Genomic DNA, 22,267 nt, shown 5'->3' on the forward strand with positions numbered 1-22,267 from the left:
CTTTTCAGTTTTCTGTTCGTAAAAAAAAAAAAAATTAAATCATATATTTAAATCATATATATATATATATATACATTTTCTTTCTATTCCACAACTCTATACCACTTTGTGTTGGTTTTTCACATAAGATTAATATAAAATATATTTATGTTGGTGGTTGTAATGTGACAAAATGTGGAAATGTGGAGTATGAATACTTTTGCTGTAGCTGACGGTTCCCTGCTGTTTTTAAATATGATCGGATTTTTACTCAAAGTGTTCAGAATTCAAGCAATATAAACAAATTCTGGCTACAGGAAAGGTGTAAAAGACACATCTAAGTGATTAAATCTTTTTTTTATAATCTCCAGCCATTTAGATACACATCTTTTACACATCTGATGGGCTTTCAAATAATCAGGAAGTCCTTTTCCACAGCATATAGCTCTTCCTCTTTTCTCCTTCTCCCTCTAGATAACAGGATACCCTGAGGGGATCGTATATAGTCAAGGGGCAGCCTGGGTTCAAATTCATAGAGAGTAACACAGAAGTCAGAATCAATATCAATAAAGGAGGGGATCCATAAAAAGCAATGAGTACATGAATCAGCAGCACACATGCTTCCCTTAGCTACAGAATCAAATCTGCGGCATGCTGTAGGTACAGCACACTTGATACTGTGCGGTATTTAAAGACACTCCAGCTGGATTGCATGCTGACAAACTCATCAACACATCTGTGGAAAGTATATGCTTAATCATACGGTAATCAGCTCCCCACAAATAGCTGTTGTGACCGGTTGTCCCATGCTAATGTAGCATGGCAGCCTTGATTTGTGGGAACTCTGGACTGGCGATTCTCGGGGTATTGATTAATAATGTCCAAGTGTGCTGCAGTAAACAAGAGAGATGGTGCAGTGTAGGTTTACATACACGTCTAGTTGTGGGTGAATTCCGGCGTTTAATCATTCTAATCACGTGTTTTCAGCATAGTTTAGATATTTGTAAAATTACTAAAGACTTTAAAGATAGCATTGGGTTAATTTAATTTGCATACTGTTTATACTGTTTTTGTAAACAGGACAGAGTGCATTTTCCTATGACTGCCCATAAAATCGACTCAATCTCCATTGTTTAAATGTCCTTTCCTTGCCTCGTGACTAATTAAATCAATAAAGCCCCCTAACCTCAGGTGACTCGTGTAATTTGTAATCACAATTAGGCAAATCTCCAGCCATTGGACAAGCATGTGCATGCTAATGTTTTATTTCTTCATCTCTCTTTAGTATGCAACGTTACATGCCTGAACAAAGTAAAAGGGCAGATACTTTAAGCTGGCAAACAGTTACAGTTACATAGAGAAAGCCGGAGCTCAAAACTTATGCCACTGCAAACAATCTTGCGAAGGTTAAAAGTGGACATGCAAAAGAGGAATGTGAATAAGAAATGGGAGACACTTGTCAATGTTAACATAATCCACAGAAGGTCAGAAGAGCCATAATTAGATAGGTTACCTGTTAAATAATAATTATACATGTTTGTCATAAATAAAATTGAAAATAAAATATAAGCTAAAAAATAAGCCAGTTCAGTTGATGAAAGCTCCCCAAAGTCAGTGGTCTTTGTTAATATTTATTTAACGATTTTATTTATTTAACTACTATTTGTTTATTTAGTGTATATATTGACTCAATAATACTAATAACAGTCATAACGATAATAATAATAATAATAATAATAATAATAATAATAATAATAATAATAATAATAATAGTAGTGATTTTTGTTGTAATACTTTCATTGATTATTAATATTGTGCCATTGGGCACTTGCACTTTTGCACCAGAGGCGACCGGTGATGAAAAATAAATAAATTTGGGTTAGCACGGGCATTACAACACTAAACTTTACTTAAACATACATTTTGCTCTCCTTCTCTTCATGCCAGTACATTTTAGACTACTTTCTGGTTGAAATGACTTGTGATGTTCCTCAAACCTCTCCTCCTGCCACAGACAAGATGGGTTGTGAAAGAGACGCGCTTCCTGGTGTGACCCAGAATGGTGTTGGTGACCTACTGAGAGAAAAAAAATCAATCAATCTGTAATTGATTTAGTTTTGTTGAACCGTTCACCCTCTGCTATTTTGACTTCTGTGATTGTGTTGTGATTAGAAATGTTTTTGAATCATTTTAATCCTTATTTTTGTGAAATCCACAAAAATAGTGGCAATTAGTTGATAGGCTAGAACAGGGGTGTCAAACTCATTTTGGTGTAGGGGCCGCATACACCTTAATCTGATCTCAAGAGGGCCACACGAGTAAACTCATCGCAACATTAAATATAACTAATAAATGTGGACTTGTTGTTGATTTTTATATTAAATTAATTTCACTTTTAAACAATATATTATAAATAACCTCAGCGTTTTTAAGAAAAGTATGTGCAATTTCAACAATACTTTTACTCAGTTAAACATTTACTTAAGTGCATCATGCATAAGAACTGATCACAGTGATTGTACAATGTTGAAAAACATTTATTCACATTTTTTGGAACTTAAAAACATTGTTCTAGATGAAAAATTACATCAAACAGATAAAAATTAAGAAATTATTTAAAATCAATTTTCCACATCTGAAGCTCAGTGCTACCATCTGCTGATTAAAACACAGCGCCCCCCGTTGACAATATAGGAACTGCAGATTTTCAATTAAATGAAGTACATTTTTTTTTCAATAATTGTTTTATCATTCTCTTCCTTTTATCTCCTCTTTCTTTCACCTTTTCTTTTTTCTTCTTGTTCTTCCTTTCCTTTCCTACTTTACCATTGTAGTGTCCATATCATTTGAGATATTCCCCACATGAATCATAATAAAACTATTCACATTCATAAATCAAATGGATCACTATGGCAAAAGCAGTACTGCTCCACTTGTGAAAGTCAAATCTAATGAGCTCTTTTTGGCATTAAGACAAAAATTCTTATTGCCACATTGCCAGACAGGACACTGAAAAAAAAAAAAATTTTTTTTTTTTTTTTATAATGATAATGCATTTAGCCAGCGGGCCGGACTAAATTGTCCGGCGGGCCGGATCCGGCCCGCGGGCCATATGTTTGACACCCCTGGGCTAGAACATCTTTGCAACACGACAATGATATAAAACAGTATTACAAATATAAAAATATTACAATCTCCAATGAAACAAAGGACAATGACGGATTTCTGCAATGTAAATTGACCTCTTTGGCAAAACTTTAAACTGAGTATCCGACGCCGCTTTGCTGGCAAAATCTCACTGCTTTGCTCACCGTTGGGACGGAGAGAATTTCTGTGAAGGGTAAAGAAAAGCCATGCAAAATCAAAAAGGGCAAAGAGATAATGATGACAAATGTGATGATCATATTACTGACAGGAACACTTATTACCTGACGTTTGGTGTGTCCCGTTTGACCTGCTGCATCCGCCCTTTGAAGCGGACTGAGTTGTGTTCTTCCCCTGGAGCTTGGCTTAGAGGAGGTCCATATGTAGCATGATGCAGAGAAAAGGTTCCAGAAAGAACTTTTTAAAAAGCCCTGATGTTCCAGCAGCATGGCTAAGTTCAGACGTTTAAAGTCTCTGACACCCACTGGTGTCCTCAAAACCTCAGTGCCTACACTTTACAACACAAGCAGAGAAAGCAATAAAAAAAAACATTTCTAAAGGCACATCCAGCTATACAACTGTTTGGTACAGCATGGGTGTCTGATCTGTCTGTTCCAAATGCATTTTTCAGTTTTTGTTCATTCACCAAATGCCTTGTGAAATGACTATCTCGTAAATAAAATGTATTTTCGTCGTTGCCGTCTGACTCTCACGATTGCATCGTGAGTCAGTGACAATCTCGGCTTGCACATCTAAGCTGCCGGTGGTGCTACTTTGAGTGACAGTTCATCAGCTTGTAAGGAGAGTGAGACAAAAACGCACCGGTTGGCCACAGGTGCAGACAGCTGCGCTCAGAGGAGAGTCTTAAAATATCCAATGAGAGACTAGTGTGAAGTCACATGGAAGCTAAAAGTTTAAAGACATCCATCTGAAATGGAATGATAATGCTGAAAAATCTAAGATCAGAGACATTTTCTGATAGAACAGATGTGGTAATTACTCTTTATTTAGTCATTTATATTTACTGTGTCTACATTGTTTTGCAGTGAGTTTAATGGAGGCCACACCCTCACCCTGCCTATTAAAAAGTCAATTCAGAACATGAGTAAACCTCTTTGTTCGGACACTTTTGGACCTCTTAAAAAGTGTAGTGTATATTTAGAAATATGATTTATTAGACCCATTTTCTGAGTTTACAACTATTTCCTGAAGTTATTTTTATCCCCTCATTGTACATAATTGAAAAAAAGGAAATATTTTGTCGGCTGAATCTTTTATCATATACTGAATTTTGGTTCTCTCTTTGCAAAAAGGATGGCCTTGTTTTGGATTTTCTTTGCTCGCTGTATATAGTTGCAATTTGTTTTATTGAATTTTCTTAGTAAATACTATTTTTAAAGAACTCTGCAGACCACCACAAAACTAAAAAATTACAAAACAAAAAACATCCTAAACCAGTTAAACCAACAACTCATAAATATTATAAAATAAAATGATAAAATAGGTTAATATGCAGCAATCTTTATCAAGTATACTCCATACTGGTTAATTTTCGCATTAAAGGTGCAATTAAATCAAAATATGGCAAGTTCTTCTTATAATATTTTTATAAGGAATCCTCCAAGGCTCAAGTTAAGACCTCATTTGATTTTCTGGTTGAAATAAAAATACATGAAGAATACAGGACGAAATACACTATCAAAAAGCAAAAACTGGTGTTACGTAGATCCATAACACACAGAGTGATGCATTTCAAGTATCTATTTTAGTACATTTTCATGATCATGGCAACAATTTTACAACAGGTCTCTCTTGTGAATGGGATGTCGTGCCTTGATGAGACTACCTGTATGAATAAAGGTTTAATCAACACCTAAAACTCATGTTCTCAAGCATATTGCTGGAAAGCTGAATGTAGAGAAAATCATGGTGTGAATAAAAAAAAAAAAAGATGCGTAAGCAGCAGCGATAATCACGGGTTTGACAGGATTATGATGCAAAACCCATTTAAGAGTTGGGGGAGATGAACAAGTTGTGAACAAGTTTATAGTTTTACATTAAAGAAGGTATTGACACATTTAATATTAATATTCAATAATGTGGATGTATTCCTTTAAAAAAATCATTTTAATCAAAATATTATTGAATAATGTAGTATTTATACACTTTCAGCCCTCTCTGATCATCCTTTCCTGACACTGAAACGTAGAAAAGTCTGAAAAGAGCAGATGCTATTTCCAACATTTATTAGACATTGACAAAAAAAATCCTACATGCCTCCGAACAAAATAAAAAGCAGAGATATAGAACTAGAAATTCCCTTCAGAATATTTCCACCTGATTTTTTTTTTTTTTCTCTCTCTCTGCTTAGGGACATTTTTTCGCTGAGCAAACGTACTGTTTCACCTCAGCCGTTCTCCTGCACACTCACACCGTAAATCATTATCTCTCCTGGAAGCCACCCAGTCAAAGCGCTCCACAATCCCGGACAGAGTCGCATCATGGGTCGACAGTCAGCTACATTCCTCAAAGACCCCCACTTCAGGGCCGCAGAGGATCCTGCAAACTCCAAGTAGTTTGAGCAGTTTATTTAAAACTGCTACCGTCTGCTATTATTACAGAGTCAACTTTGCAGCATATCTGAGATTAAAAACTCCTGCCGTAGAATATACTGTAAAACTGACCAAAACACGGCTTGAGGTATCCTGATTGGCTTTGATATTTTAACATGTTGGCATTGATGTTCTGCTTTTTTAACAAAAGCATCTGCTATAAAACATCAATATAATTAAGAAACTGCTGGTTTATTCAATAAAAAATACCCGTGACCCCTCAACATTTTGGAATGAAATTAATTTAGGTTTAATGTTCAATAAACTAAATAGGATCAGCTCGTTCCTAGGTTTTGATGCTTTGCAACTAGATATTTCCTATTGATAGGCAGTGTTCTGCAATAAGAGGGGGGGGGGCACTGACCTATTGTATGCTCCATAGTAATGAAAGGCCACACAATAATTACAATAATTTATCAGAAAATTACTAATAACATGAGGTGATCATTATTTAAGCAATTTTTAAGGTTCTAGTGAAGCTCATAAACAGTAGTATAAAGTTATTTGCATTATTTTATTTCTGTACTGAAACATATTTTTAATCTCAAACAGCGCTGCCAGTGGGTTTTGTATCAATAGATTGCTTACTGGGAAATTGTTCCTTTTTATAACCTGCAATCCTAAATGTCCCATGGTGCTCAGCGAACTGTTTGTTCAGTTCACAGCAGTATTTAGAAGTTACTCACTTAGTTATTCATTTTTATTCCTTTTTTTTTTCCTTTCAGTTTGTATTGAATCTTCTGCTGTGTTAGACATAGGGTTGGTAATAGTTCATAATAATCATCGAAATCATACAACATATATGGAAATATTGATTTTTGCCTATTTCTTTTAAATATATATTTTATAAAAGCAGTTTCATCTTGTTTCATCCAGCTCACATGCATGTTCAAAGCTGCTGTTGAGGTTGGGCCCAGCATTACCAGACCGTGTGGCTGAAACATATTTCCAAATTGCCAAGTCCATCTTTCTTAGAGGACAGGGATAAATGGGGGAGTCTCCTCTCAGCCAGCTGACTGGCAGTGTGCAGCAACACGTTGGGGAGCTGCAGCGTCGCTTTACTGTGTGGTCATACATATTTCCAAGCAGCCAAATGTGGCATCCTGGCAAGCAACAGATACGTGTAAGATGTTATTTTTATCCAGTTCACAGGCAGTCTGCAGCAACAAGTCTGAAAAGGCAATAGTGAGAATATCTTGTTATTTTTTAGGAATAGCTTTTTAAAGCTTCGGTATTGTTGCCATTAGCTGGACCATACCCAGTCACGATCCTTCGAGTTGTCTGTACCTCTTTTTTTTTTTCTTTTCTTTTTTTTTTAAATGTTGAATGATTTATATTGCAACAAAGGTCTAAATTTGGCTTCTCTCTCGCTCTGCCACCCATTCTGTCTCCTCACGCAGACAACCCCAGTCTGCTCAGGCACGTTCCTGTTACCGTGCAGGTGCTGGACATGAACGACAATCCCCCAGAAATAGCAACCGAGGAGGAAGTCATTGTGTGCGAGAGCTCAAGGCCCGGCCAGGTGAGTGTCTGCAATCCGTCTGGGGAAGGAAAAACTAAAAAAAAACACTCTTCATAGCCTCTCTCTATCTCTGCTCTCACATGTTCAAGACTTCCTTGAACTAGAGGAAGAAATTGGGGAGAGCTGCACATTAACCACAGTCATTTCCCTGACCGCGCCTCTTTGTGCTGAACTCTTGTTTCCTTCATATTCTGGGTTGCTCAGCAAGACCGGAGCAGCAGCGGCTCTGCCTGCGCCGGGGAGAGGCTGCTTAATCATCCCTTATACAAAATGAGTATCTCAGCAGCAAACCATGACAGCTCTAAATCGAAGCTCGTTCCAATTTGCTCACAGTAGTCTTTGATTCATTCAAATTAAGAAGGTTGTTGAGATATAGAGCAATCAGCAGCTTGGAAATGGCTGAAAGTGTGGCTCTGCAAAGGGTGATGGAGTAAAGCCGCGAAAAAGGCACAACTAAATACATTTTTAATAGTTACGAACTGGTTCAAGTGAAGTTTAAATGAAAGTTTGGATTATATTTGAATTAAGGTTTGCAAGCTCAGGGTTCCTGGCTCCGGGGATTAAATAACAAGAATCACAAATCTTCTGCAGACAGTGAAACTTTTCCATTCAGCAGAAAACACTTCATGGAGGAACATTGTGTTTATTTTTAAACGATTGGCATTAACATCACAAACGGAGTTATTTTTTTGACTAAATCAAATAAATATTGCAAATATAAACAAATGTAATCAAACTATAATGTCCAACTTAAATAACTACTGGTTATATGTTAGAGTTTATGTAAAAACGCTCCCAGCTAGGCACCTGAAGTTCCAGTTGTTGTTCTTTGTCACACTTTTAGACTGAAGGTATTTATGTAATAAATCTTCTTTTAGTGACATATTTCACCCTATTAAAAGTTAATGTTTCTAGGCAAGGCAGGACAAATTTATTTGTATAGCACCTTTCAGTACAGAGACAATGCAAAGTGCTTTACATGATTAAAATACAGGGGGAAAAAACAGAATAAAAGCATGTAGAAACTAAATAGAACAAGGGAATAAAGAAACTAAAAGCAAACATTAAAAACAGTTGGACTACAAAGTTGAACTAATGATGTTTCAGTAAAACAGTTTAACTAGAACAGTCGAAGGCAATCCTAAACAAATGTGTTTTTAATCTTGATTTAAAGGAACTGAGGCTTTCAGCACTTTTACAGTTTTCTGGAAGTTTGTTCCAGATAAGTGGAGCATAGGAACTAAATGCTGCTTCTCCGTGTCTGGTTCTGGTTCTGGTTCTGCAGAGCAGGCTGGAGCCAGAAGACCTGAGTGGTCTGGAGGGTTGATACACTGATAACAAGTCTGTGATGTATTTAGGTGCTAAGCCATTTAGGGATTTATAGACTAACAGAAGTATTTTAAAGTCTATTCTCTGAGATACAGGGAGCCAGTGTAAGGACTTTAGAACTGGGGTGATGTTCTCTACTTTCTTAGTCTTGGTGAGGACGCGGGCATCAGCGTTCTGGATCAGCTGCAGCTGTCTGATCCACTTTTTAGGCAGACCTGTGAAAACACCGTTGCAGTAATCAATTCGACAAAAAATAAACGCATGGATTAGTTTTTCCAGATCCTTCTGAGACATTAGTCCTTTAATCCTGGAAATGTTCCTCAGGTGGTAGAAAGCCGACCTTGTAACTGTCTTTAGATGCTTTTGGAGGTTCAGGTCTGAGTCCATCACTACTCTCAGATTTCGGGCCTGATCAGTGGTTCCAAGCTGAAGTGACTGAAGCTGTGTGCGAACTTCTGATCTCTCCTTTATTGGTACAAAGATTATTACTTCAGTTTTTTTTAATTCAATTGAAGAAGATTTTGGCACATCCTTGCATTTCTTTCTTCTAGGCATTTACTCAGTGCTTGAACTGGTTCATAGTCACCTGGTGACATGGTGATGTGGAGCTGTGTGCCGTCTGCATAGTTATGGTAGCTGATGTTGTTATTTTGTTATGATCTGAGCTAGAGAGATATTAAACAGGTGGGGACCCAGGATTGACCCTTGAGGAACCCCACATGTAAATTTTGTCGTTTGGGATGTAAAGTTACCTAGGTGTCATGAGAAATTTGTAAAGTAAACTAAAAAACTGGTGCATAGTTGACTTATTAGGGGTTAGAGTGGTGTACCAAAGGGTTCTTCCTTGACCCAACCGTATTTTTGTTCCGTATTTTGACGGTGAAAAACGGAGAAGGGGTCCGCTGACGGTGACGTTCGGAGTAGTCACGGATAACGTGGAACCGTTCTCATTAATTAAAATTACAACGTAATTGCTCCATCGGTCGGTTGTGCACGTAAGTGAATGGAACAATCACGGAGGACGTGGAATCTGGGCCAAGTTCCAAAACCCAAAATTTTCCAACAAAGGCCGTCGGTGGCAACAGGTGGTTTGTTTCTTGAACGCACTTCAAAGTTGATTTGATTGTTTGAAAAAAAAATTAAAAATAAGACAAGACAAAAGAAAATGTTTGACTTACTGAATGTTTTTAATATATATTTAGCAACAACAAAATTTAAATTAAGATCAGTCTCATGAAGAATGTTATTCTAATTGTTAGAGTTTATGAAACCAGATTGTATTAATTATAATACAAAATTTTATTTGAATGCGCCTTTTTAGGTCATTCAAGGTTACCAGACATGACAAAAATACATAACTAATAAAATAATTAAACATTAACATTATATACAAACAATAAATACAATCAAAAACATTTAAATGAATAGTGAGATTAGACAAGAATAAGAAACTGTAAAGAAGTGAGCTTTGAGATAAGATTTAATAAATAAATACATATAGCTATACATACAACCCAACTCTAAACCTACTTATATGCCACAGAAGAAAGCTTTAAGGATCATAGATTACTATGATCCCACCCATAAATTATTTATTATATTGCATGCCTTAGAATCCTCACATTTATTAGAACTCTGGTATAATATAATGTACACAGTAAGCAATAATCTCCTTCCTAACTTTAGATAAGATTGCTTAATATTAAAGGCACAGAATATTAATTTAAAGGAAAATGTGTATTTTCCTCTAAATTAATATTTTGTGTATGCTTAAAAGGGGAAAAAATGGTAGAAGCTACATCCAGTATTGATGCAAAAAGTTTAAATTCACGACTGCTGATGTCTCTCTTCTTCTTTCTTCTTGTTTTTTTATGTGAAGAAAAAAGGTGCGGATTATGTTAAAGTGATTTTAAAAAGGTGTGGGTGTAATATGCTAAGTATTCTTCTTACACGTTTTGCTCTACAATTCATGAAATTTCTATTTACCCTATGTTTTACATTTGTTCTGTAAATCTTAGCAACTGAGAAAATTAATCAAATCAGCTTGTCATAAAGGGTTTCGTGACAAAGGCACAAAAATGAAGATATTGGTTGAATTTTTTGTCATTGTCTTCTAATTATCACCATTTTAAATGTACAGAGCTAGCTGATTAAGTCCCCTTGTCTACCTAGCAACATAACTGCATAGGTTCTGATGGACCTTTATGGAAACCTTGAAATTCAAACATATTGTGCATGTTTAAGTTGTAATTGTTGGGAAATAAGTAATAGATTAGGCAATATATATATATATATATATATATATATATATATATATATATATATATATATATATATATATATATATATATATATATTTGGATACAAATAAATGGTTGGATATAAAAAAAAGGATATAAAAACACTGGAATATAATAGGCTTTCTGAGGTAGCCTAGAGGGTTCCCAATTTAACATGTAAAAATTGTTAAATCAAGTAAATTCCTGTAATGAAACCTTTTACTGTCAAATGTTCTGTTTGTCTTGATCATCATTTTCTTGCCAATTACAGTTCGGCACTGTTAGACTTTTTTTCACTTTTAGCTGTTTATTTTTATGAGAAAACGACTCTATAAAATGCAGCAACTTTGAAAATAATTACTTGTTCAGATAGCGCGGCCCTTTCTCATTGATTAAAAGTAATAAAACCCTTTCTAGACATAGAAATAGGTCATAAAGAATAACGTTGTCATTGTAGTGGTTGACATGCCTTTTAATTTCAGAACTACACATAGAGATTGTGAAAGCTGACAAGGACATGAATGAGAAAGTGGGTGAAATACAGTTTTTTTTCTTAACCATAGCTGATAATCCTATAATCTCAAAAGATTTCATACCAATTTAACAAATGTTGGATTCCCAACACAGTATCTGATTGGGATTTTATATGATGTTATGTAGCAAATGAATCCATTACCATGAAGTGGAAAGACATTTGTTTTGTTTACACATAAGGGCAAGCATTTTGAAAATAAAATAATGAATAAATATTTCCATACAGCCTTCGTTACCATGATGCCCCTTATTAACGTATTGTGCAACCAATACCTTTAGAATCTAATTTGCAAAAAGTCTAGCTGTGTTTAACTTAACCTTGGAATAAATCCAGCTGTTCTGTGAGGGCATGTGAGGTTTTTTAGGGGAACCTAGTGAACATACAGCAACATGAAGAGCAAGGAATACAACAGACAGGTCAGTTTAAAAGTTGCAAAGAAGTTTAATGCATCCCACTGTCGCTTCATACTTGCTCAGTATGAGGGATTGCAGCAAAGCCATGGACAATGCAGACGACTCTTCCTGTGGCTCTACGGTTCCCCAGGAGTGAATGCTGCTTGTCGGGACTTTGATGCAATCAACTGGTTTCCTTATATAGGACATTTTTGACCAATCTGTATAATCTGACCCAATCTGTATAATATGATTGAACTTGACTTTGTAAAGTGCCTTGAGATGACATGTTTCATGGTTTGGCGCTATATAAATAAAATTGAATTGAATTGAATTGCATCTAGATTGTAAAAATGATCTGGAGCGTTGAATATTTCCCAGAGCTCCATTCAATCCATCATCTGAAAATGGTGAGTCTGGCACGGCTGCAAACAAAATAAATAGTCTAGACATGCAGGCCTGGAAAATAGATTTGGGTGAAAATGTTGAAAAAGGAGTGATAAGAGGCTAGATCTTTGGTTCATACTCAAACCGCCAACACAAACTTTAACTTGTTACAGTATAAATGGCTAACTAGGCAATATAACACTGCTTTAACCCTATTATCCCTGACACTTGCATTAAATGTAATTCTCAGGAAGGTTCTTTATTTCATTGTAGTTAAGAGTGTCCTCAGGTATTGGCTTTTGTGGAAGGCTGGACTAACTAATTAGTGGGATGATTGGTAAGGATGTTCCTTTGAATCCAAAAATGTGCATCTTAAAAATCTACTCTGAAGATTTTATTACAAACAATCCAAGATCCCTGCTTAATATTTAACGCTGTATTGCATCTTCACGGAAGAAGGTGACCTGATGTGGTATTTCTCAAGGGCTTAAGCAGATGACTTTTTACTTTGCTCTGAAGAGAATCAGCTACTTTACCAAGAACAAACTTGATGAAGTTTGGGAGATTTGGTCCTTTTTTATACAGATGGCTGGGTCAAAATGATATTCGACTTGATATGTGGAAAGAGGATTTGTTATAAGGTCATGTAATAAGACAAACGGATTCTTATGCTGATAGATTTGTTGTTGGGCTTGGTAGGTTTTTTGGGGTATGTATAAGGGCTTGTATATATTTTGTACTTGTATTTGAGTGGGCAAGTTCTTGCTCTCCTGTCAAAACCAATAAAGATGTGTTGAAAAAATAGTCTAGGCAAAGAGAAGTAGCCCCTTATAACTCTGGAGGAGCTGAAAAGATCCACTGCTCATTAGTTTGTCTATCACTTAGAATCCAGATGTAATACATTGGTATTACATCTGGATGTGAACAAGACTTCAAGGTATATAAATACTTTTCCAAGTCAATGTGTGATTATAAGCAACACAGCGCTGTTCCGTGAGATCAGGACGGACCTTTTCTGTGTTTCTTTTTCTTCTTTTTTGTCTTTTATCTGTAATGATCTGGCAATCCAGGCTCTGATGTCAGGCTGATTGCAAAGCTAGAGGAGAATGTTTCATCACGTTTTTGCCTTTCTGCCCTAACCCTAACCCTGACATGGCAGGGAATAAAAAAAACAAAAACACACAATGTTGTATTTAATGCAAAAGAACTGAATGATTTTAAACACGTGTTCATTTTGTTTCTCAGGTGATCCAGACCGTCACAGCAGTGGATAAGGATGACTTTGCTAATGGACAGAGGTTCTCTTTTGCTCTGCCAAGCCAGTTGCCGGTGAATCCCAACTTCACCCTAAAGGACAATGAAGGTAATTAAAGTGATCAATACGTTTGCTAGCTTTCGTTACGAGTTTTTGGCAGTCTGCCCCGCAGCCGAGAAATCCGCATTGCTACGGTTCCGAGCATTCGATAAGTTGCTCCGATTCCCCTCACACCCTCGCAGTGTAGTTAAACCACACGCTTCATAACAAGTGAGCATGGTAAGCTGAGGACTCAGTGGGATCTCCTCTTATTGCGTTAAACAGAAGAGCCACGGAGCTATGGTGTGTTTGCGCATCGTGTTGTCAAAGGGATTACGCCGCTCAGCCGCTCCCTGTCGCCGCCTCCCGCGTGTAATATTGTGCCCGTCCGCGGCTGGCGAGCGAGCATTGCCATAGCAACCACTTTCAGTGTCAGGTGAATGCCGAGCCCCCGGGTGGTCGGCAATCACAGGGCTTTTATAAGCTCTCAGCCAGAAGATCTCACGGTTACCCGCAGAGAAGAGGAGTTCACAGCACTCCGGATGCCATGGAGCAGCATAAAAAAAAAGAAGAGATGAAGGTCACAGTAGCGAGATAAGGAAAAGAAATCCCTGATCATACAAGATAGGTCGTTTTATCTCTTTGTCTGATTCCTGCCTATGGTAAGCCTTCCTTTGGCTGCCTTAAGTTTCTGAGGCAAGTTGTGCTGCACCACTCAGGGAGATCCCTTACCTCCTGACCATCAACAAATCTTAAGGTGGAAGTGGGAAAAAAAAAAGGGAGGCCAAGAACGGATTGCAAAGACTCCAGTCTCCCTCGGAACAGCGAAGTACTCACATTTAACAAACATATGGTGTGAGAAGGTAATTAGGTCCCAGTTTTGCACTTAATAACCCAGAAGACTTAATTCAACTAAGGCACTGTCAGAAGTTAAAGCATGATTGTGGTTACCAGGAAAATAGGGGAAATGTACTTTAGTCGCTTGGTTTTATTGTAATTCATCAGTATGAGCACAAACAAATTCCTCCAAAGAAATTAGGAATGTTTACACTAATTTGCAAATGTACAAGTGGGACATAAGATTTGTATGACAAAAAGGAAAAACTAAACTACAGTTTAACATTATTAACAAAAACTTAAAGTGTGTAACATGGTGTAATTGCTTTAATAATAATAAAGATACATTTCTTCATCTGGAATAGAACATGGATTATTACAGTTGGAATAAGGTTGTCCATTACTTTGATATTTTGACGTTCATACAAATGTACGTTTGAATCCTGCCAGAACATCATTGGCTGTATCGACGGTCACCTCGGCACAATTCAGTTACAATTTCCATGTCCTGATTTATCATTTATTCAGTGCTTCATCAGTTTATTCTGGCTTGAGATGTTTAGCAAAATCAAGAATTAAAGTCTGCTTCAGTCATACGTTTCTGGGAATAAAGTTTAAAATCAGTGTGAGCTGAAACAGCAGGACATTTTGAAAAGTTGTTTTTATACACATGAGCACAGTGGTAGAACCCTGAAGCACGCTATGGAATTAACACCGGCTAAATTGTGTAGAAGTTTACAATTAAACACGGTTACTTTTGTACTTTTTATGGAATTGCACCAACATTTAACGAGCTATTAGCAGGTTAATTAGCTGGGATACTGATTTAGGTATCTGGCTTGCACCCTGCTGCTTAACTCACCTGCTGCTCTAGCCTATTAGCATGCCAGCTATATTTAGCATGCTAGCGTAAGTTTCAAAAAAGCTTCACCATGATAACAGTATTGCACAGGGCTCCTTTCATTTGCATGCCATGACTTCCAAGCAGCTTGTTATCAAGGGACACATGTAGGAAACCAGTAGTCAATGAAGCTGGCAGGGGTGCTCTGTTCTTGCAGTCGGATGACACCCCGCTCACTCCGAACTTTTAACCCACGGAGACAGGATACAGCTTAATTTTGGCAGTGTTGAAAAGGTAAAGTTTTAAAATCGCGCATTACCTTCAAACCAGTAACCAGCACATGTCTTATGGGAAACACTGGGGCAGAACTCTGCTGTCTGAGCTGAGGAGTGAGGAGAATATAGACCATATGGAGACAGAAGTGAAATTGGTGTAAAAAAGATGCATAATGTAAGACTGTTTAGTTTGCTTGATAAAATGATAACATATAGAACCTGTTTTGCAGAAAACGTAACCTTAAATTACCTAACTTTTGATCATATTTTATATAGAAAAGAGAGTTTGTGAATTTAAGTTGACCAAACTGGACACTGTCTCTCTCCCCCGTTCAGGACTTACAAGCTTATGCGTTACATTGAGGCACAGTCTGTCTGCTGAGTATATACAGCCTCCGTGTATATATATCCCTTCTACTTCTTATTTTACTGTATTCTTATTTTTTGTCTGCACCATCAACACCAAGTCAAATTCTTTGTAAGTGCAAACCTACTTAGCGATTAAACTTGATCCTGATTCTGATTCTGATTCAATGACAAGGGGGAGAGGGATCCCTGTTGAGGACCAATACTCTGAGATCTTGACAGTGAAAGGAAGTGGTCTTAATACCTATGCTTTTACAATGTTTCACATTGTTTTCTTAAGTTCTCAATTATGCGCTGTTTTGTGTTGATTTATCACATAAAATCTGAATAATATGAATTATTTATTTTTTTGAAAGAGAAACATATTAGGGGCAGTTATAACTTTCCCAGGCACGGTAAGAATGCAACTAAAGCAACACAAGTACACTTGTGGAGTGATATTTTGTTTTTTCACTATTGGTGTGATAACTGTGACCGTACTGTGAAAACCACATGCTTTTCTTTTTATCGCTTGCCTCCAAATTGGAATTTTGCAAGCAAATATTTTCACAATTTTGCCATATGTCATGTGCTTAAACTACAATAGATTTTCAGAGTAAGTATACTTAACGACTTGATAAAATTATATAAAAAACTACAGGATAAAGTAGATTTTGTTACTATTGTATACTTAAGTTTGGTAATAAAAGTTTTGTCTGTAAAGCTTACACTACCTTAATTAATTTAGTACCTCTGTTCTGTTGGAATGAGATCCCTGGATGGGGAAGGAGCCAAAGGCCTTTAGTTGGCAAAGGCTGCTTCAAAATATGGACAGGATCTACAGTGTATACCGTGAATGAAACTCTTTCCAATCAAATATCAACATTTTAGTTAATATTCCTACTTTTTTAAAATATTTTTCTTCAAATATGCAAGATTTATTCCAAGTATGTCTCTGCTGTAAAGTACTCCCAAAACCCCACAGGAAGGAGGCCCTTCTTTTACGAGGGTTTAATACTAGATTTTGTTTAATTTTGTGCTGTTTTTTGTGCTGCGGTGCCTTTTAATTTGTGCTTTACCTCCCGTTGCATACAAGCCCGCAGGGTCTTGTTTTTCCTCTGATTAGATTATTGGATACAATCCTATGTGGGATGGGCAGACTTTCCCTGTATAATTATTTTTCAGTATAGATATGAGAGAACAAAAGGATATTTTGCTCAAGCTGATGTACATGGTGCAAGCTTGTATCTTCCAAAGGTAGAACAGAAAACGGAAATATGGTGGATTATTTCTAATGGATATAATTACAGTGCTCATAAATCTAGGGAGTTTACGTCTCAATAATTATATCTTAAACCAAAGAGGGTGGCTGGATGTAGGACAAACGTCATATCATGGCAAATATATCAATGACTCACATTGAGTTTTTTAAATAAAATATAAAAAACTCAGTCATTTTCACATAAATGCTTCCCCAGAAGAGCTTGTTTCCTTCATCTCTGTGTATTTACATCTTATATCTGCTACATGTGTGGCATTAACCTGAAGTGACTTTTAGGGCCAAATAGCATCTTGACGTGAGAACAATAACTGCTGATGGACTTGTATGGTTGTGACTGAGGTGACAGATGGTTGCCTCAGAGTAACATTTTGTCAGCTATATTTCTGTAGTGTAGTTAATCCCTCACAGGGATTGGCTGATCGTGTGCCCAAAAGTCGATTTCTACAATCACCGCATGGTTCTCCGGTATAAAGGAGGCCGTTGTGGTGACTCAGTTGTAGGGAGGAACGTGCTGACACTTACCTGCGCACATCAGGGTAACAGTGCCGATCAAATTGAAAGCAGATCGTTTTTCTGTCCGAATAGTGCAGGAATCTTATTGTTTTTTGTTTAGTTTTTTTCAATTACAGATTTTGTCACAGGTGGTTATTTGCCACGGATGTAAATACAGGCTGGCTTTAGGAAAGCGTGCTTAAGCTTTCTTCACAGGATGTCTGATTGCTAGCTTTCCAAGCTACTGATCCTTAATGGATACATTGTGACAGGCCACTAGGGGGCTCCACTGAAACCCAGATGATGTTTTGATTTGAAAAATATGGTGTGTTTTTTTGGTGCTTATTATTACACTGTGTATGGTTATTCAAGTCAGTTGGAGTTGAGTAAATGATGTGATCAAACCTAGCTCCTGTGTCGTCATTAATACTCTTCCGATTCACCATGTAAATCGTCACTTTATGACCTTAGAGACATGGGCCATTTCTCAATATGTGTACTTGAGCATTCTCGTCTGCTCGTAACACATCATTAGCCCCTGCACTGTTCCAATTGCCAACAACACCAGACTAAAACGGACTAAATCCCCGGATGTTGTTCTCGCCCCGCCCTCTTTATCGAGCGAATGTATCAGAGCAGACTTGTGCGTTCTTCAGACTGACCGCTTTCCCAGAATTAACCGCGCCGTAATTTGTTTAGATATTTTTTTTAGGCTTTTTTTAGGTATTTATATTTATATCATCTAAAGACTACTAATAACAGGAGGTGAAATGCAGGTCCAGACGAGCTGTGCGTGTGGTGAAGTCATCGATACACGAGTACGCTTCTGTTCCAATACACAGAGATACATTCTGCGTGCTCCCGTTCTCCCCATGTCCGTACTTCTTGTGTTCTTGCCAAGAACGGACTTGACGAGAACGCGAGTCCGTACTCTCGTTCATGTGAATTGAGAAACAGCCCTGGTTACATGGCTATCAATAGTTTTATCTTGGACGGACACTGAATTACCCATCGATCCCTCAAATCGGTGTTCCAGACATCAGTCATGGAAATGAATGCAACTAGTCTGAGCTACAAGACTGAACATATAGGAAAAATGAAGTTTAGGAAAATGATGAAATGTGAACTTTAAAGTTTTACTTTAACTAAAAGTAGGCTAGTAATGATACCATTAACAGGTACCTTCTATACTAAATCTATGAATTTTTTTATATGGGTGAAATAGAGTTCACACTTTTCAAATCAAAGATGGCTTATTCTTGCTTGAACAAATCAGTAAAATGTCAACGTCCTGATATTCAATGTAGAATTGCAAAACTCTATTACAAATGATACGACAGTACGAGCAGAAAGTTACAGCGCTGGACTAAAGGCAGGAAAGAGGACAGATGAGTAAATCATACCTGTGTTAGCGTTGACTCAGCAGAGATAACAATAAATGGGAAACGGAGGCAGGAAAATAAATTCAACACAGCCCTAAAGCCTAAATGGGTTATATTCAGGAGTTTTATGTTCCTATTTCAAAGAAATTTCCACTTTAAACTGATGTTGAAAGGGTCCTAATTGAAAACTATAAATTTACTGGGGGAAAAAAAAACAAATAAAAACAAATCCCCAAGAAACAAGCATGGAGAAAGAAGAGATTGGGGGAGGGGGGGGGGGGGGTTCTGGGCAAATGTAACGTTGTTGGACTTCTTGATAATTACTAGTATAAAAAGCTTCCTACGCATGAGTTAACTGCACAATTCCTTTGGCCTTTCACAGGCTTGCTTTCTGGCAGCGCAGGGCTCATTGCTGAAGAATTTTTATTAAGGTGACCAATAATCATTAACATGAAAGCCGCATGCTCAGGAACAACCTGGCTGAAAATCCTCAATGCAAAAATCCTCCGCCTCAGTGTTTGCCAAATGGCAAAAATCTACTGCAACAATGCTGCTGCGAGTGTGTAACTAAACAATAACAGGATTTGTAACTATGTAAATAAATATTCCTATCAAGCTCTAGAATGGCGGTACTGCTAACAACACCCAGTAGTCTACCCAAAATATCATGCCCTCTTAGAATTAAAATGTTTCTGTAGTGGAAAATGTAATGATAAATATCAGCATGTATTCCTCATTTATTTCAAGCTAGTATTAATATTATTATTATTGTTATTATTATTATTATTATTATTATTATTATTATTATTATTATTATTATTATTATTATTATAACGAAACCAAAAGCTAAATAAAAAAAATAAAAAATAAATCTATCTACTTTCTTGAAACACTGCATAATCAAACAGTACAATAATCATTGTTTTGGGGTAACAGTGTTATGTTGACTTGGTAAAAGGTAGCCTCTCCTTTTTACAAAGACTCTGCAAACATGTCAGATTGGGGGTTAATCTCCCGTGTACAGGCCTATTTGGATCACCTTACTGATTTTCAATCAAACTGAGTTCAGGATTCTGGTCAGGCAAATGCTAAATATTAATTCTCTTTTGCATAATCTGTTCTTTTTTTTTAAATGATTGGATATATGCTTTGGGTTATAGTCCTGCTGAAGGATTAAGTTCATCTTTAGGATTCTGTAGGAAGTCTGGAGGTTTTGTGCCAACATTGAGCGATGTCTGGAATGGTTGACAAACCTTGACGAATGCACCAGTATCAGCTGGGGGGAAAACTAAAACACTCCCCAAAGGGATGATGTTCCTACCACCCTACTTCACTGTAAGCATGGTGTTTTTTTATTAAGATGTTTAATGACGATGCTCTAATTATACCTTTTAGAATTAACATAAAAAATGTAAATTTTGGATTTGTCAGACATCAGACATTGGCCAATGTGTTTTTGAGAAACTTCAAATATAGCTTTACAAAATCTAGCTTGGATGAATTCCTTTAGGTAAAAAGCTACTATCCAACCATATAATCCTATAGCCAGGGATATAATATAATTCTCAGTTATTGAAAATATTTTGTCCACTTTATGGTGACATTCTTTTCTTTATTTCATCAGTGCCTTGGAGTTGTTTTTGTCTTCTTCTCCTGACTGATGCATGTTGACACTTCAAGGCAGACCAGAATCAGCTTTAATCAGCAAGTTTGTGACAACATTGATTCTACTTTGGTTCCATTATGCTTTCAATTAAGACATTTTAAGTATAACCACAGCTTTAACTGTGAATGACAGGTAGTTTAAATGATGGCAGGAGTGTAATGACTGTGGTGGTTTACTCAGAACACAGCCACATCTGCAATTATAAGAGGGTGTGCACACTTATACCACCATACTTTTCAGTTTTTCCACCTAAAGAATTTCAGTTGGGTTATGAGATGAATTGTGCAGGTTGTAGGGGAGGCAAAAGGTGGACGGCCACTCTCAGAAACCCACAGTCATATTTAATAAATTAGAATACTGTTAAAAATTGCATTGTTCCCAAACAACTGAATTAACTAAGACAGACAAATAATAGATTAATTACACACAGAGTGACGTGTTTAAGCCTTATTTTCTTCCAATTATGATAATTTTCTGCTTAGTGGTAATGAAAACATGACATTAAAAATTTACATATTACATCAGACCAATAAAATAACAGTTTTAATTAAAACATGCAGGCTTAATTAAAAAAATATTTACTTGCTTAAAGGTTGTTGTTTCTTATATAATACTCTTAATTACACCAAGGATCTTATGGCTGTGTATTTATGACCTTTTATTACATTTTTTATTATTACCTTGTATTGTCATTTTGTTTTGTGCAACAACCCAAAAAATTAAAGCTATTACTATTGGAGTTTGAAAGTAATTTTACCTGATACTGGCCAATCTCTTTGCTGTCTTAGCTGCTTACCTGTTTACTCTTTCATGAACCCCATTCCAGTTGAATTAATGTTACTTATTTCTTCGCCCTTAATTCCCCCCCGCTCTCTTATCTGCATAAAGCTCCCTCTGAAAAGTTAAGCTGCTGCTCTCAGTCAAAAGTGCTCAATTAGAGGCTCCATTTGCACTTGAACTTGGGAAAGAAAAAGAATACAGACGGAGCATCATACTGTTGACTCCTGTGTTTGATAATTCGAGTAAGCGCTTCACACTCAGAGCAGCTTCTTTCATTGCTGTTGTTGCAGACGAACAGTTGGTGGCTGCACTGTGCCAAGGCCTAATACCTCCCTCTGTTGTTGTGAAACTGAAGAAAATCCTTTTCAGTCACTCACACCACTAACTCTCTCATGACCTCCTTTTCTTCTCAGTTACAGTTTGCTCACAAAAAGGATCTTCCTGAAACTTGAAACGCTGCAGGTTGTTGCGGTTTTAGAAAAGAAAAAAAAGTCAACGGGGGGAATTAGTTTTACACGTTAATTATTCAAACCACTGCACTCATATAGCCAAATATACCATCCATCCATCCATCCATCCATCCAGCCATCCAGCCAACCACCCTACATCCATGCTGCTCATTCCACTTCTTTGCAATCTGATCAAAAAATATTTATACCATCTCTCAGATGCTTATGTCCATTAACACACTTTTTAGCTTCTCTTTGTACAATCATGCACATTGCAGAGTTGTATTACAAATCGGCTGCCGCCTTTCTACTCTTTTTAACTTGAACATTGCATTTCTACCTAATCTATTAATGATTGTGTGGTAATTTATTTGATTCTGATAAGTTCATTCTGTCTGCCCTACACCTTAACTTTAAATCAACTTTTAATAAATTCATATTTAGT

The 22,267-nt window shown here is 36.8% G+C and overlaps 1 protein-coding gene across 1 annotated transcript in view; it reads left to right on the forward strand.

Moving 5' to 3' along the window:
* LOC105931190 (cadherin-18) overlaps positions 1 to 22,267 on the forward strand; it is a 238,375-nt gene that overhangs the window by 158,866 nt on the left and 57,242 nt on the right. Inside the window, exons 9-10 of the mRNA XM_021320146.2 lie at positions 7,136 to 7,257; positions 13,425 to 13,542. Coding sequence (XP_021175821.2) covers positions 7,136 to 7,257; positions 13,425 to 13,542 — 240 coding nt within the window. The remainder of the gene's footprint in view (positions 1 to 7,135; positions 7,258 to 13,424; positions 13,543 to 22,267) is intronic.

The sequence above is a fragment of the Fundulus heteroclitus genome, chromosome 21 (assembly GCF_011125445.2).
Source record: "Fundulus heteroclitus isolate FHET01 chromosome 21, MU-UCD_Fhet_4.1, whole genome shotgun sequence".
Taxonomy (NCBI): Eukaryota; Metazoa; Chordata; class Actinopteri; order Cyprinodontiformes; family Fundulidae; genus Fundulus; species Fundulus heteroclitus.